A 15680-nucleotide genomic window follows, 5' to 3' on the forward strand; every position below is an offset into this window, starting at 1 on the left:
TTTGAAAAATGAAGCCAACTTTGGATATTGATAGTTCTCTTTTTTAATTGGGGGGGAGGATGTCATAATATTGGTCTTTTTACAATATTATTATGCCCTTGAGTTATTTTCCAAAGAGGGATTAATTGACCAGGCTCCAACTAGGCTGGGTTTCAAGGTTTATTGGGGCCCTTTTTGTTTACCACTAACAGATAATGCCTCCAGCCTAAGGCTTTCATGTCTTAAAAAAAAAGGTGACTGGCCAGCTAGCTCTGTCGCTAGCCCTTTTTTTATAAATTACAGTTTTTGATTCAGTTCAGCAACAGTGAGTATGAATAAAGGATGCTGGAGAAAGTCCAGCCAGTACTCTCTCTCTAACTTCAAGCCTGTAAACCCTGGTTGATTTCATTTTTACTCTTTTTGCAAAGGGATGTGTTTATTGGGACTGTTGCAAGTATTTTTAGAACAGCGTCATTAAGTTGGGATAGTCTGTCAGGGTCTTGGATGGGATAAGTTATCGGTATTCTATTTTCTGTTCTTTCTGTTTCATTCCGAAATGGACCCAATATACCGACCACTGCAGCGGACAGCTGGAACTGACAACCAGAAGAAGCAGAGACAAACCACAATAAATGCCGGAGGAAACAACACAGAAGCGCTTCACAGGAGGCTCCCAAGCACTGAGGATGTCACCTAGACAGGGGACGAAACATCTGCAACACAAATTCCTAGCTCAGCAAACAGAACCACAACAACGAGCACCCGAGCTACAAATTCTCTCACAAACTTTGAATTCTATAATTTTGTAAGTAAATTCTGTTTGTTTAAAACTTGGCCAGTAGATTGTTAGATCAGCTAAATCACTCTGGGAATACCCTCCACACACTTACTGAAAAGAAATAGCAATGTTACAGTCTGGGCTACCTGCTTAAAAATGTTTTGAGGGGTCGGGCCTGGTCCATAACAACTTTAAACAAAACACAAGGATTTCAAAGCTCTTACACATAATTTAAGAAATAATTTATCATTTATTTTCTTTCTTGATCTGCTTAGAAATATTTAACCAAAATATCTCAAAAGTTAAATATTTGTTGATTTCTTATACTGTTGCAAATAGGAAACAAGACCACGTGTACTTCCTTCCCACATAATTTAGTTAAATCCTCTCTCACTAGGAACACAGGATTTAAGAGGCAGAGCAGACCAAGTCTGTTCCACCATTTAATAGGATCATGGCTGATTGGGTTGTGGTTTCCGCATCACTTTTCACATTATCTTTGGCTCTTTTGTCCAGCACGAGACAAATTGAGGGTCAAAGAGGAACCAATTGAATTTGGGGGAAAGTATAAAAACTGAAGATAGTGAACAGTGTATGAGGTGAAAAGAGATATGGTGAGATGGGGAACACAGGAAATAGTAGCAGGCATATGCTCTGTCATTTAGCTAGATCAGTGGTGATTTTCTACCTCAAACCCATTTTTCTAAATTATCCCTATATCCCTTGATATGTTTAATATCTAGAAATGTATTGACTTCTGTGTTGAATATACCTCAAGCCTCTAGTGGATAGAATTCCAAAGATCGAAACCCTCAGTGAATAAATTTCTCTCCAGTTCAGTCTTAAGTAGCCTATGTTTTAGTCAAACAGCGTGTCCTTTTTAAAAAATTCATTCACAGGATATAGGCATCCCTGGCTGGGCCAACATTTATTACCCATCTGTATTTGCCCTTGAGAAAGTGATGGTGAGCTGCCTTCTTGAACAACTGCAATCATAAGTGTCATAGAGTCATACAGTATGGAAATAGAGCCTTCGATCCAACTTGTCTATGCCAACCAGCTTTACCAAACCAAACTAGTCCCCTTTGTCTGTGTTTGGCCCATTTCCCTCTAAACTTTTTCTATTCATGTATCTGTTTAAATGTCTTGTAAATGTTATAACTGTGTCTGCATTTACCACTTCCTCTGGCAGTTTATTCCACATATGAACCACCCTCTGTGTGATGCCCTTCAGCTCATTTTCTGTTGGTAGCCACACAAGGTTGTTGGGGAGAAAGTTCGTGATGGAATGATAATATATTTCCAAGTCACAATGATGAGCGGTTGGGCTGGGAACTTGCAGCTTCTTGCATTCCTACGTATCCATCCTTCAAGATAGTAGTGGCTTTAGATTTGGACAGCACTATCTAAAGAACCATGGTAATTTTCAGAAGTGTCCTCTTTAAAATGCTGCTACTACTGTCAGTAGTGGAGAGACTGAATGTTTGTGGATGTGGTGCCAATTAAGCAGACTGCTTAAATCCTGATGGTGTTGAGCTTCTTGAGAATGTTGAAGCTGCATCCATCCTGGTAAGTAGGGACTATTTCATTACACTTCAAACTTTTGTCTTTTACATGTGGCCTCTATATCCGTGTAACAGTTCAGTTTCTGGTCAATTCAAACACAAGTATGTTGATAGTGGGTGATTCAGCATTGAAAATATCACTGAATGTTGGATGCATTTGCTGTCACCAGCGCTTGCATGCTATGTGCCACTTAAATTTGCATATGTGCATTTAAACTAGTCCAGGTTGGAGGCGCAGTCTCCTGGAACCTGTATGCTCATTCCATTTTCCCACCACCCTCATTTTCCATTACTGAATTATGTTTCAAAACTGCACTTCTTCACTGTGGGAGAAAACTGGAGAATCCAGAAGAAACCCATGCAGACATAGGAAGAATGCAAATTCCACATAGACAATCACCCAGACATTTGGGAGTGGCGATGGCAGCAAAGCTCCTCCAGTGATCAGGGACAGTGGCACTGGTGACAGCAGACTCTTTAACACAGTGAAGTCTACAGCTGAAACAGGACTCATGGCTCAGCAACTGCCTGGCGTAGCAAGGGTGCCAGGGATTCTTGGTTGCAGGGCAAGTGTGGGTTCAGTGGCATCAGCCCTCCGGCAAAGAGATAGCATCGAAAGTAGAACAACTCCTACTGTAGTGGTTTCAGTGCAGGAAGTGGCAAGGCATCGGAGGTCTCCCTTGAGGCTAGGTGCTGGTATAGACTGGGTCGGATAGACACATGTTCTGGACATTTTATTCCTTTATTTTTCTAAATATATTCCTATGATCTATAATACTGGACTATTTATTTCTTCACTTTTCTAATTTATTTTTGCTTCCTAAGAATTTGACCTTAAGTATGTGTACCTAGGAACCTTTGTGCCTAAGATGACACTGTAATGTGGCGACTGTAAACTTTTCATTGTACTCATTGAGTACATGCGACTTTCGAGATAATTTAGTTCAATTCAATTCAATTTGTGCTATCCTCCTAGTTCTCTACTCAAAAGCATGAAAGACCACAGTTTTTGAGGTCTTGTTTGCTCGTTTCCTTCCAAGTTCCCTAAACTCTGCCTGCAGGACCAACGTTTCATAATATGCAATAAAAACCTGCAAGATGTAAAGACAGCAAAATGTATATTAATTTAAAAAAAATCTTTTGATTGAATCTTCACGCTCTCAATTAGAAGCTAAAAGTTCTCTACTCCAGATACTTTGAAAATGTCTTTTCTCATGGTGGATCATCAACAATAATCAATATGGTTTCTCCAAATCAAATTAGGAAGGATTCAAATGCTTAATCTTGCTTTACAATATATATCACATTTTCCCACCTTCAGTTGAACCATCAAGGTTGTGCTCCTGCACTCTTATCAAGCTATCAACAGCTTTAAGTGGAGGTTCTCTTATTATATCCATGAGTGTTGTTTTCTTTTCCTGCTCCACTCCAAAGATGTTATTGTTGTTGTTCATTTGAGTCCCATTTGTTCTTGTTAATTTTTGAAGCTCAACCTTCAGATCTGTAATCTAGAAAAGAGGACTTTATTTTAATTGATGCTTAAACAGATAGAATCAAATTAGGTTAATTAGTTTAACCTGTCAAACAAGAAAATTAGGTCCTATAATATCACTGAAATTCTTTTGCAAGACATTACATGGTTTGTTTTGAAGGGAATTAATAAACTATTATTTGGGGCAGCACAGGGACTCAGTGGTTAGAACTGCTGCTTTACATTGCCAGGGACCCAGATTTAATTCCAGCCTCAGGTGACTTGTCTGTATGGAATGTGCACATTCTCACTGTGTCTGCATGGGTTTGCTCTGGTTTCTCCCACAAAGATGTGTAGGTTAGGTAAATTACCCGTAGTGTTCAGGGATGTGCATTAGTCATGGGAAATGTAGATAATAGGGTAGGGGAATAGGTCTGGGTCAAATGGCCTGTTTCCACACTATAGGGATTCTATGACTCTAACCAATAAACTGAGCCTCTCTGATGATAACTTAATCCTATTAAGTTATCCACCTAAAGAATTAAGAGTCTAATTTTTTAGTTCTTTCATTTTTGTCCATTGTAATTGCTGCTCACAATGCAGTTTTCTGTACACTGGTAAAACCAAATACAGACTTATCTTGCAACACTACCATTAGCACTCCCTTCAACTTTTGCATTTGGGCACCTCTCCATCTGTTCCACGTACTCCTCTGCCCTCCTGTACCCCCAGTGTCTACAATATATAACCTACTATTTCCAACTCCTTCAGTTCCGAAAACAGCCATATTGGACTTGAAATGTTAACTCCTTCCTTCTCAGATGCTCCCAGACATGCTGAATTTCTCCAGCACTTTCTTCTTTTTATTTATTAATTAGACTGTGAGTAATTATGAAATGATTTAATTCAGAAAATACAATTCACCTCCCTACAGAATCAGAGGTCTCGAGGAAGGAGGTGCATTTTATTTTCTGAATTATTGTAGGGAGGGAACAATGGTGGTGGAAGTGAAAGAATGGGTTTCTTGGAGGTTCTACACAGTTTAACTTTTGGACCTGTTGGCAATTTTGTGGACTACTTACAGCTTGTCAGCCCTAATTACAGATGGGATGCAGCTCCAGGTCTACAGAAAGATTGTGGGCAATCAATGTACAGAGTGTGAGTCATGGGTATAATGCAGGGATAAAGTGCAGGAGTCACCTGCATTCATTCCCCTGCAGAACAGATTTACTGCTTTGGACACTGTTGGGGGCAAATGTCCTCTCAGAAAGAAAGCAATGAACAGCATTATTCACTGCATCACAATTAGCTCTACTCCATGGAAGAGAAACAATAAGTGGAGGAGGAATAAGAAATGGGCATTCAATTGTAAGGGGAATACACAGATGTTTCTGTGGCTGCAAATAAGACTCCAGGATGGAATGTTGGGTGCTGCAGTCAAGGATGACTCCTGGACATTCAGGAGTGGGAAGGTGAACAGCCAGTGGTCAAGAAACATTCGTAATAAAGTGGATGAATTAGTAACACAAGTAGATTTAAAGTGGTATGATATCATTGGAATTGTGGAGACATGGCTGCAGCCTGACCAAGGATGGCAATATTCAGGAGTATTCAGCTTTTAAGAAGTGGTCAAAAAGGAAAAGGAGGTGGGGTGGCTTTGCTGGTTAAAGAGTAGGAATGCACAAGTGAAGAAGGATATTAGCACTGATGAAGTGGAATCTGTATGGGAAGAGTTTAAGAACACCAAAAGGCAGAGAATGATAGAAAACAATAATACGTTGACCCCCAAAACTGGAATAGTAATGCTGGGAAGACAGGAAATTAGAGTTCATCTCTAATTATGGGCCACTTTAATCTGCATATACATTGGCTAAATCAAATCAGTAACAATGTTTTAGAAGAGGAATTCCTCGTATGCATAGAAGGGTTTTCTGGATCAATACATTGAGAAACGGGCCATCCTAGACCAGGCATTATGAATAAGAAAGGAATAATTGGCAATCTAACTGTGAGGGGTCCCTTAGGGAAGATTGATCATAATATGATGGATTCTTCATTAAAATGAAAAGTGTAATGACTGGGACCAGGTAGACCTCATTGACTTAAAGATTCTTTTTTTTTTAATTGTAATAGAAGCAGGAGGAGGCCATTTGGCCCATTAAGCCTGCTCCACCATTCATTAAGATCATGGCTTATCTATCGTCTCAGCTCCTCCTACTTGCATTATCCCCATAAGCTTTAATTCCCCCACCATTCAAAAACCCATTCAACTATGTCTTGAATATATTTAATGAAGTTGCCTCTACAGCTTTCTTGGGCAAAGAATTCCATAGATTCACTACTGTCTGAGAAAAGCAATTCCTCCTCATTTCTGTCCAACATCTACTCTGCCTAGTCTTGAGGCCATATCCCAGTCCTAGTCTCAAGCACTAGCGGAAACAACTTTCCTGCCTCTATCTTATCTATCCCTTTCATATTTTTATGTTTCTCTAAGATCCCCTCTCATTCTTCTAAATTCTGGAGAGTATAGTCCCAGGTAGCTCAACGTCTCCTCACAGGGTAAGACCCTCATCTCTAGAATTGAACCAGGCAAACCTCCTCTGCACCATCTCCAAAGTTAGTGTATCCTTCCTCAAGTAAGGAGATCAGAACTGCGCACAATACTCCAGGCGCTGCCTCACCAACACTTTGGACAATTGCAGCAGAACCTCCCGGCTCTTAAATTCAATCCCTCTTGCAATGAAAGCCAATATTCCATTTGCCTGTCTGATTACCTGTTGCACCTGCAAATCAACTTTTAGCGATTCATGTACGAGCACTTCTAAGTCCCTCTGCACAACAGTATGCTGCAATCTTTCATTATTTAAATAATATTCTGACTTATTTGTACTTCCAAAGTGGATAACCTCTTATCTACTTTGGATAAGAGTGGGTATTACCTTTACTGACATTGTAGTCCATCTGCCAGACCCTTGCCCACTCACTTAACTTATCTAAATCTCTTTGCAGACCCTCCACATCCTTTGCACAGTTTGCCTTTCCACTCAATTTAGTGTCACCAGTGAACTTGGATACTTTACACTTGGTCTCCTCTTCCAAATCATTTATACATACCATGAACAGTTGCTGGTCTAACACTGACCCCTGCGGCACCCCGCTCACCACTGATCTCCAACCAGAGAAACACGCATTTATCCCAACTCTCTGCTTTCTACTGGTTAACCAGTTCTCTCTCCATCCTAGTGCATTCCCTGCAACTCCATGCATTTTTATCTTATGGACGAGTCTTTTATGCGGCACCTTCTGGAAATCCAAGTATACAACATCCACCTATTCCCTTCCAGCCACATCCTCAAAAAATTCAAGTTTGTCAAGCATGACTTTCCCTTCCTGAATCCATGCTGCATCTGCCTGATGGAACCTTTTCCATTCAGATGTCTCACGATTTCTTCTTTAATGATAGCCTCCAGCATCTTTCCAATTACAGATGTTAAGCTAACTGGCCTATAGTTACCTGCCTTTTGCCTACACATTTTTTTAAACAGCGGCATGACATTCGCTATCTTCTGGACTTATCTGAAGTCCAGTGAATCTTTTGTAAGTTACCACTAAAGCATCCACTGTCACTTCTGCCATTTCTTTCAGCATCCTGGGATGCATTCCATCAGGACCAGGGGACCTATTTACCTTTAGACCCTCAAGTTTGCTAAACACTACCCCAATTGGAGATAACAATTGAATTGAGGCCCTCACCTCTCATCGTATCCTTAACATCATTCTTTGGCATGTTAGACCCATCTTCCACTTTGAAGACTGACACAAAATAGTTATTCAAGGCCTCGGCCATATCAGCATTACCCAATATTAATTTCCCTTTCTCATCCTGTGACGGACGTACATCCACTTTAGCCACCCTTTTCTGTTTTATATTTATAAAAACTTTTCCTACCTGTTTTTATATTCTGCACTAGTTTACAGTCATAATCTATCTTCTTTTCATTTATTGCTTGCTTTGTGGCTCTTGGTTGCTTTTTTTTTGGTAAATATTTTTATTGAGAAAAAAGCATTTTAAATTTTTTACAAAATCACTACAAAATAGTATAACCTTATAATATAATAACAATAATAACAGAAAATAACTACAGAGTAACCTTGATTGTCCGAATACCAATTATCCGAAAATCGGATTATCCAAAAGAGATCTCGAGGTCCCGACAGAAACATTACATCAAAGACGTGTTTCCAACAGTGATCGCGTCTTTTGTTTACAGTGATTAAATAGGCAGCATCTCCAATGACTGACATTCCGCCCTCTCTCTCTCCATACTTTCCCTGGAGTTCTACAGAAGGGTGCACCCTAAACCACACACACCCCCCTCCCCCACCAGGTAATCTCTCTAATATTGTCCTATACAGGGCAAATGTGGAACCTCTCAAAAAGTGGCGGTAAAAAGTTTGTGTGTGTGTGCGTATGTGTGTGTGTGTGCATTTGTGGGGGAGGGGTGCGCGCACGCTATTTGGAGACTTACTCCACATAGACAGCTGCAGGAGCAGTCTTGATGTTGGTGTACAGTCTGGTTGCCCCAGAGAGGGGGCGGTGTTGGACAGGGTGGGGTGGGGTGGGGGGGGTTGTGTTGGATGGGGACGGGAGGGGGCGGATTTGGGGGGGGGGCAGGTCTCATGCACTGTGTGCTGCTGCAGTCTCCTGAACGGGGAGCAGACTTTAAAAACTCCGAGCCCCAGAGGGAAGGCATTTAATCAATTAACCGAATAATCAATTATTCGAACAAAATAGTGCCCACCCATCTCGATCGGATAATCGAGGTTCCCCTGTACTACTCCACTCCACAAACCACTAAGAGAAAAAAAATCTACAAAAACTACAATTCAATAAATAACTAAGAGGAAAACAAATGAACTAAACCAAGTTAAGCTAAGGTAAATTAAGTTATATTCAGTTAAGTTACTGCACTCAGTGCTATCCCATCAAAGCTCCCCACCACAGGAACATCACTAGGCATACCTGTATTTCTTCAGGATTGCTCCCCTCAGGAGCCTCCAGACCACCAGACATAGCCCTCATGATAAACAAAGCCCTGACCAATACAGTTGACAAGTCTGCACCTATATAATTCAGAAAGGGCCACCGTGTTCTATAAAACAGATCCATTTTCTGGTGCATCATACTTGTAAGGATGTCCAGGGGGAATGTGCTCCATAACTAATCTACGCCACTCTAAGAGTCCTGGGGGATTCTCCAACACCTAGTTCATTAGAATGTGTTACTTCGCACAGAATGAAAGAATATTAAAGTTTCTTCCCATGCACGTCCAAAGAGGGGAGATTTGGCAACCCCAAGAGGAGGGACGCCAGATCTGATTTAACATCAGTTCCCAAGACCTCTTCCAAATACTTGCTATAGCGCTCTAATACCTACAAAGTTTGTGGTATGACCATAAGCAATGAGTAAAAGTGCCAACATCTATTTTACATTTGGGGCACATTGGGGACGCTTCTGTCTTAAATTTTGCAAGCTACTCCAGTGCCAAACGAGCCCTGTGGAGTACCTTCAATTGCATAGCCTGCCTCCTGTTATAAATCAAAATCTGCGTTACGTTCTTCCAAATATCTTCCCAAGCCTCTAATGAGATTTCCACCCCCAATTCCAATGGCCATATTCCACATAGCCGCTCAATGTCTTTTGAAACATTACTTCCTTACAAGTGACAGAGGGTGCTAACCGAGAGAGCACCCGTAGACTGGAGCACTCTCCTCTTCATATCCGATTTAGTCTTCTTCTGTATAAAGTCCCTAAGCTGTAAATAACAAAAGAGGTCCCTCCTAGATTGTTCATATTTCTGGCTCAGCTGCTCAAAAGATATCATGACATCCCAGCAAATAAATCTCCCAAACAGGAGGCTCCTCTAGATTCCCAGAGCTTAAAGCCAGAGTCCAATGATCCCGACCGGGATCCTAACATTCCCTCTATGGGAGTGAAAGGGGAAGTGTTTTGTAAGTGGCCCTCACCTTGCCACATCATTTTCCATGCTTTAACCAAGTTAAGGACAATCGGGTTTCTGCAGTGGTCCATAACAGTCCTCATCTTGTCCATAAACAACCAATTGATAAGGGGGCATTTTGCCTGGGAGGCCTTGGTGTCCAACCAAATTGATCGTGGGTCCTGGCAGGCCCAAGTCAGCCACATACAATAGTAAGGAACACAATTGATATTTCTCAAAGTCCAGGAAATCCAAACTTCCCATTCCCGCAGATGCTGCAATTTGTACAGCTTAATAAGACGCTGCCTATGATGCCAGATGAAAGATCCAAGCCAATTGTACAGCCTCCGTAGTGCTTGCCTAGTCAGCAACAAAGGGAGCATTCACATGGGATATAACAAGCGAGAAAGAACATTCATTTTGGCCAGAGATATTCTACCCAACCAAGAGATCAGAAGATCCTCCCAGCGCCGAAGGTCCTGCCTTATCTTCTCTAGCAAGTGCACAAAATTAGCTTTATATAATTGATCGAAGGCTGGGGTGATAAAAATGCTTGAAACTCAGCTAATGTTCTGAGTCTGAATTCTGCCACAGAAGACAAATTCAATAATAAAGAAATAGTGGAATGAAGAACCACTTAAACTGTCAACTGTAGAAAAATCCATCTGGCTCATTGATGTCTGACAGGAAAGGAAATCGGTCATCCTCACCTGGTCTGGTCTACCTATAACTCCAGATCCATGGCAATATGGCTGACTTTCAACTGCCCTCTGAAATGGCCTAGCAAGCCACCCAGGAATATCAATCGCGACAAAGACTCAACAAAGAAATGAAATTGTACAGTACACCTGGTATCAACCTAGTTACTGGAAAAGGTAATTGCAGAAACAGTAATGTCAACCCTGAAAATTGTCCTCCTTACCAACATCTGGAAGCTGGTACCAAAATTGAGAGAGCTGTCTCACAGGTTAGTTAAACAACAGCCTGACACAGTCACACTCACAGAATCATACCTTACAGAAAATGTTATAGACACTACCATCACAATCTCTATAGATCTTCCATCTCACTGACAGGACAGACTCATCAGAGGTGGCAAAACAGTAGTGAACAGTTGGCAGGGAGTCATCTTGAAAATTCTCAAAAGTCTCATGGCTCCTGGTTAAACATGGGTAAGGACATATCCAAGAATCAGATGCTTCAGTACTCCTCCATTTTCAACAATATTTTGAGAAAGCACTGAGGGTGGGAAGGGCTCAAAATGTTTCATGGATGAGGGATTTCAATGTCCAACACCAAGAGTCACTCAGCAGCAGCACAGATTGAGCTGGTGGAGTCCTAAAGAACATAGTTGCTAGACTGCATCTGTGGCAGGTGGTGAGGGAACTATCAAAAGGGAAATACTTGACTCACCCTCACCAATCTGTATTCCACAGATGCATTTATTCAATATAATATCAATGAGTGACCAGTGCAAAGTCCTTATGGAGACAAAGCCCTGCCTTCACATTGAGAATAACCACCACAGTGTTGTATGGCACTATAAATGTGCTAAACTCTACATATGATCATCAGCCTTTGAACAGATCTAGCAACTCAAAACTGGACACTCATGACGTGCTGTGGGTCGTCACAAGCACCGAAATTGTACTTCAGCACAATTGCAACCTTATGTCCTAGCATGTCCTCGATTCAACCATTACCATCAAGACAGGGGATTAACCCTGGTTCAGTGAAGAGTGCTGGATAGCATGCTAGGAACAACACTAGGCATTACCTAAAAGTGAGGGTTGAAACTGGTTAAACTTCTAACTAGGACTACTTGCATGCCAAACAGCATAAGCAGCAAGTGTTAGACAGAGCAAAGCAATCCCAGAACAGATCAGATTTAAACTCTACAAACCAACCACATACAGTCGCGAATGGTGGTGGACAATTAAACAACTCACATGGAAGAGGCGGCTTCACAAGTATCTCTATCCACAATGATGAAAGAGCACAACATGTCAGTGCAAAAGATAAGGCTGAAGCATTCACAGCAATCATTAGCCTGAAGTGCCAAATGGATGATCCATCTCAGTCTCCTTCAGTGGTTCCCAGCATCACAGGCGGTATTCAGAGATGATATCCAATTGGTCTTCAGCCAATCTAATTCACTCCATGTCTATTAAGAAACACTCGATACTGCAAAGACTATGAGCTCTGACAACATTTTGGCAACAGTACTGAACACCTGTGCTTCTATACTTGCCATTCCCCGCGCCATGCTCTTCAGTACAATTACAATGCTGTCATACACCTGACAATGTGGAAAATTGTGCAGTTATGTCCTATATACAAAAACCAGGTCAATTAATGCCCCATAAGTCTACATACGATCATCAGTAAAGTGATAGAAGGAGTCATCAACCTGCTCAGCAATAACCTGCTCAGTGATGACTAATTTGGGTTCCACCAGAGCCACTCAACTCCTGATATCATTACAGCCTTGGCTCAAGCATGGGCAAAAGCACCAAATACAAGAGGCCACTTTTGGAATATTGCATGAAATTCTGATCTCCTCCTATTGGAAGGATGTTGTGAAACTTGAAAAGGTTCAAAAAAGATTTACAGGGATGTTGCCAAATGTTGCTGAATTGGCTGGGGTTGTTTTTCCTGGAGCATTGGAGGCTGAGGGGTGACCCTATAGAGATTTATAAAATCATGAGGTGTATGGATAAAGTAAATAGACAAGGCTTTTTACCCTGGGATGGGGGAGTCCAGATATAGAAGGGATAGGTCTAGGGTGAGAGGGCAAAAATTTAAATGGGAGCTAAGTGGCAACTTTTTCATGTAGAGGGTGGTACATGTTTGGAATGAGCCACCAGAGGAAATGGTGGAGGCTGGTACAATTATAACACTTAAAAAGCATCTGGATGGGTATATGAATAGGAAGAGTTTAGAGGATATGGGCCAAATGCTGGCAATTGGGACTAGATTAGGTTAGGATATCTGGTCGGCTTGGTCAATTGGTCCGAAGGGGTTGTTTCCATGTTGTACATCTCTCTGACTCCACAAGTGAGACTGACTGCTCTTGACATAAAGGTTGCATTCAGCTAACTGTGGCATCAAAGAGCATGAGGATAACTGGAATTAATGGTAATCAGGTGGCAAACTCTCTGCTGGATGGAGTCATACCTTGCATTCCTGATGATTGCACTTGTCAGAGGTCAGTTATGTCAGCTCTAGAACATTTCTGCATGAGAGCCCCAGGGTAGTGTTCTAGGCTCAACCATAGTCAGGTGCTTCGTCAATGACCTTCCCTCCATCATAAGGTCAGAGTGGGGATATTTGCCGATGATTGCTCAATGTTATGCACCATTTGCAACTCTTTAGATACTGAAGTGGCCCATGTTTAAATGCATCAAGATCTGGACAATATCCAGGCTAGGGCTGACAAGTAGTAAGCTACCTTCGTGCTACATAAATGCCATGACCATTTCCAAAAAACAACAACCTAGCCACTGTCTCTTAACATTCAGTGGTGTTACCACCACTGAATTCCTCATTATCAACATCCTGGGGGTTACCATTCACCAAGAAATTCAACTGGAGTCAGCATACAAATATAGTGGCTACAAGAGCAGGTCAGAGACTTGGAAAACTGCAACAAGTAATTTACATCTCCACTCCCCAAAGCCTGTCCACCATCTACAAGGCACAAGTCAGGAGTGTGATGGAATACTCTCCATTTGCCTGGATGGATGCAGCTCCATCAACGCTCATGAAACTTGCCATCATCGAGGACAAAGTAGCCCACTTGATTGGCACCAAATCCACAAACATTCATTCCCTCCACCAGTAATGCTCAGTAGTGGCAGTGTGTATTATCAACAAGATGCACTGCAGAAACTCACCAAGGATACTTAGACAGGACCTTCTAAACCAATGACCACTTCCATCTAGAAGGACAAGGGCAGCAGATACGTGGAAACACCACCATCTACAAGTTTCCCTCCAAGCTTCTCACCATCCTGACTTGTAAGTACTTTGCCGCTCCTTCACTGTCATTGAACCAAATCCTGGAATTCCCTCCCTAAGGCATTGTGGGTCAACCTACAGCATGTGTACTGCAGAGGTTCAGGAAGGCAGCTCATGACCACTTTTTCAAGGGCAACTTGGGACAGGCAATAAATGCTGTCCACCCAGCCATGCACATGGTCCACGAATGAATGAAAAACAACAAAGAGATGGTATATTTTGGTTCTGGGGCCTTTACAAATGACTTTCCATAAACACAAGGTCTAGTGAGAGGGAAGAATTGAAGGAAATCAGTATTAAAAGGGAAATGGTACTGGGACAATTGATTAAATTAAAGGCTGATAAATCCTCAGGTCCTGATAATCTACATTCCAGAGAACCTAATGGAAGTGGCCCTAGAAATAGTGAATACACTGGTGATCAACTTTCAAGATTTTATAGACTCTGGAACAATTCCTGTGGGTTGGCATGTAGCAAACACAATCCACCATTTGTGAAAACAAAGAATTTTAGACCAGTTATCCTGACATTCATAATAGGGAAAATGCTGGAGTCCATTATAAAAGATTTAATAGCACAGCACTTGAAATACAGTGACAGGATCAGACAGTCAGCCACAAAAGGAAAATCATCCTTGACCAATCCTTTCTCGTATATTAGGTAGTATTTACTGCCTGCCAATCCGTAGGTACTGTTCTAGGCTGTAAATAAGGCAAATGGTTTGTTGGCCTTCATAGAAAGGGAATCCCAGAACAACAGCAGGGATGTCTTGCTGCAACTGTATAGGGATTTGGTGAAATCACATCCAGAGTATTGTTTGCAGTGTTGATGTCTTTTTTTTTTCTGGTACACAGCATAGCTTACAGGGAACATAGCACTAACTAGAAAACCTAGGATAAAAATGCTCAAATTATTAGAATTTAGGAAGTATAGGACATCAGAACCATAGAAGCTTCACATTAGCTGACAAGCAGAGGAATCAAAGTTGTCTTCACAGTTCTAGAAAAAGAAACTAGGCAAAGTTAAGCAATGATTTAAAGAAAGCTTTGACAGGAAAGGTATTTCTGTGAGATTGAGTCTCTAGTAGATGTTGTTGGTGAACAAGTTGACACTTTGTTGATACATACTACATCAATGACATCATTGGTGTTGTTTACTCCTCTCATCGGGAATTGGAGAAGTTTATTTGTTTTGCTTTCAATTTCCACCTTTCTCTTATCTTCAACTGATCTATCTCTAACTCCTCATTTCCCTTTCTTGAAATCAGTTTCCATTTCTCGGGATAGACTGACCACCAATATCCACTACAAACAAACCGACTCCCACAGTTATCTTCACTATACATCCTCACGCCCTGCTTCCTGTAAAGAATTTATTCTATTCTCTCAGTTTCTCCATCTTCATGGCATCTGTTCTGGCAGCTGATGCCAACTTCTATAAGGGGGCTTTCAAAACGTCCATCTTCTTTCTCAACCAAGATTTTGCACTAACATGGTTGACAGGGCCCTCAGCTGCATTTAATTCATCTGCCCCACTGTGGCCCTCATCCCTTCTGGATGTAGGTTTGTTTGCTGAGCTAGAAAGTTCATTTTCAGACAGTTCATCCCCATACTAGGTAACATCATCAGTGAGCCTCCGGACGAAGCAGTGCTGATGATACCTGCTTTCTATTTATATGTTTGGGTTTCTTTGGGTGGTGATGTCATTTCCTGTGGTAATGCCACTTCCTATGGTGGTGTCATTTTCTATTCTTTTTCTCAGGAGGTGGTAAATCGGGTCCAAGTCAATGTGTTTGTTGACAGAGTTCCGGTTGGAAAGCCATGCTTCCAGGAATTCTCGTGCGTGTCTCTGTTTGGCTTGTCCTAGGA

The 15680-nt window shown here is 41.6% G+C and overlaps 1 protein-coding gene across 6 annotated transcripts in view; it reads right to left on the reverse strand.

Moving 5' to 3' along the window:
- ppp1r9a (protein phosphatase 1, regulatory subunit 9A) overlaps positions 1 to 15680 on the reverse strand; it is a 425367-nt gene that overhangs the window by 187885 nt on the left and 221802 nt on the right. For all 6 annotated transcript variants that reach the window (XM_060824768.1, XM_060824770.1, XM_060824766.1 and 3 more), the window contains one exon: positions 3638 to 3830. In XM_060824768.1, coding sequence (XP_060680751.1) covers positions 3638 to 3830 — 193 coding nt within the window. The remainder of the gene's footprint in view (positions 1 to 3637; positions 3831 to 15680) is intronic.

This window comes from Hemiscyllium ocellatum, chromosome 5, assembly GCF_020745735.1.
Source record: "Hemiscyllium ocellatum isolate sHemOce1 chromosome 5, sHemOce1.pat.X.cur, whole genome shotgun sequence".
NCBI lineage: Eukaryota > Metazoa > Chordata > Chondrichthyes > Orectolobiformes > Hemiscylliidae > Hemiscyllium > Hemiscyllium ocellatum.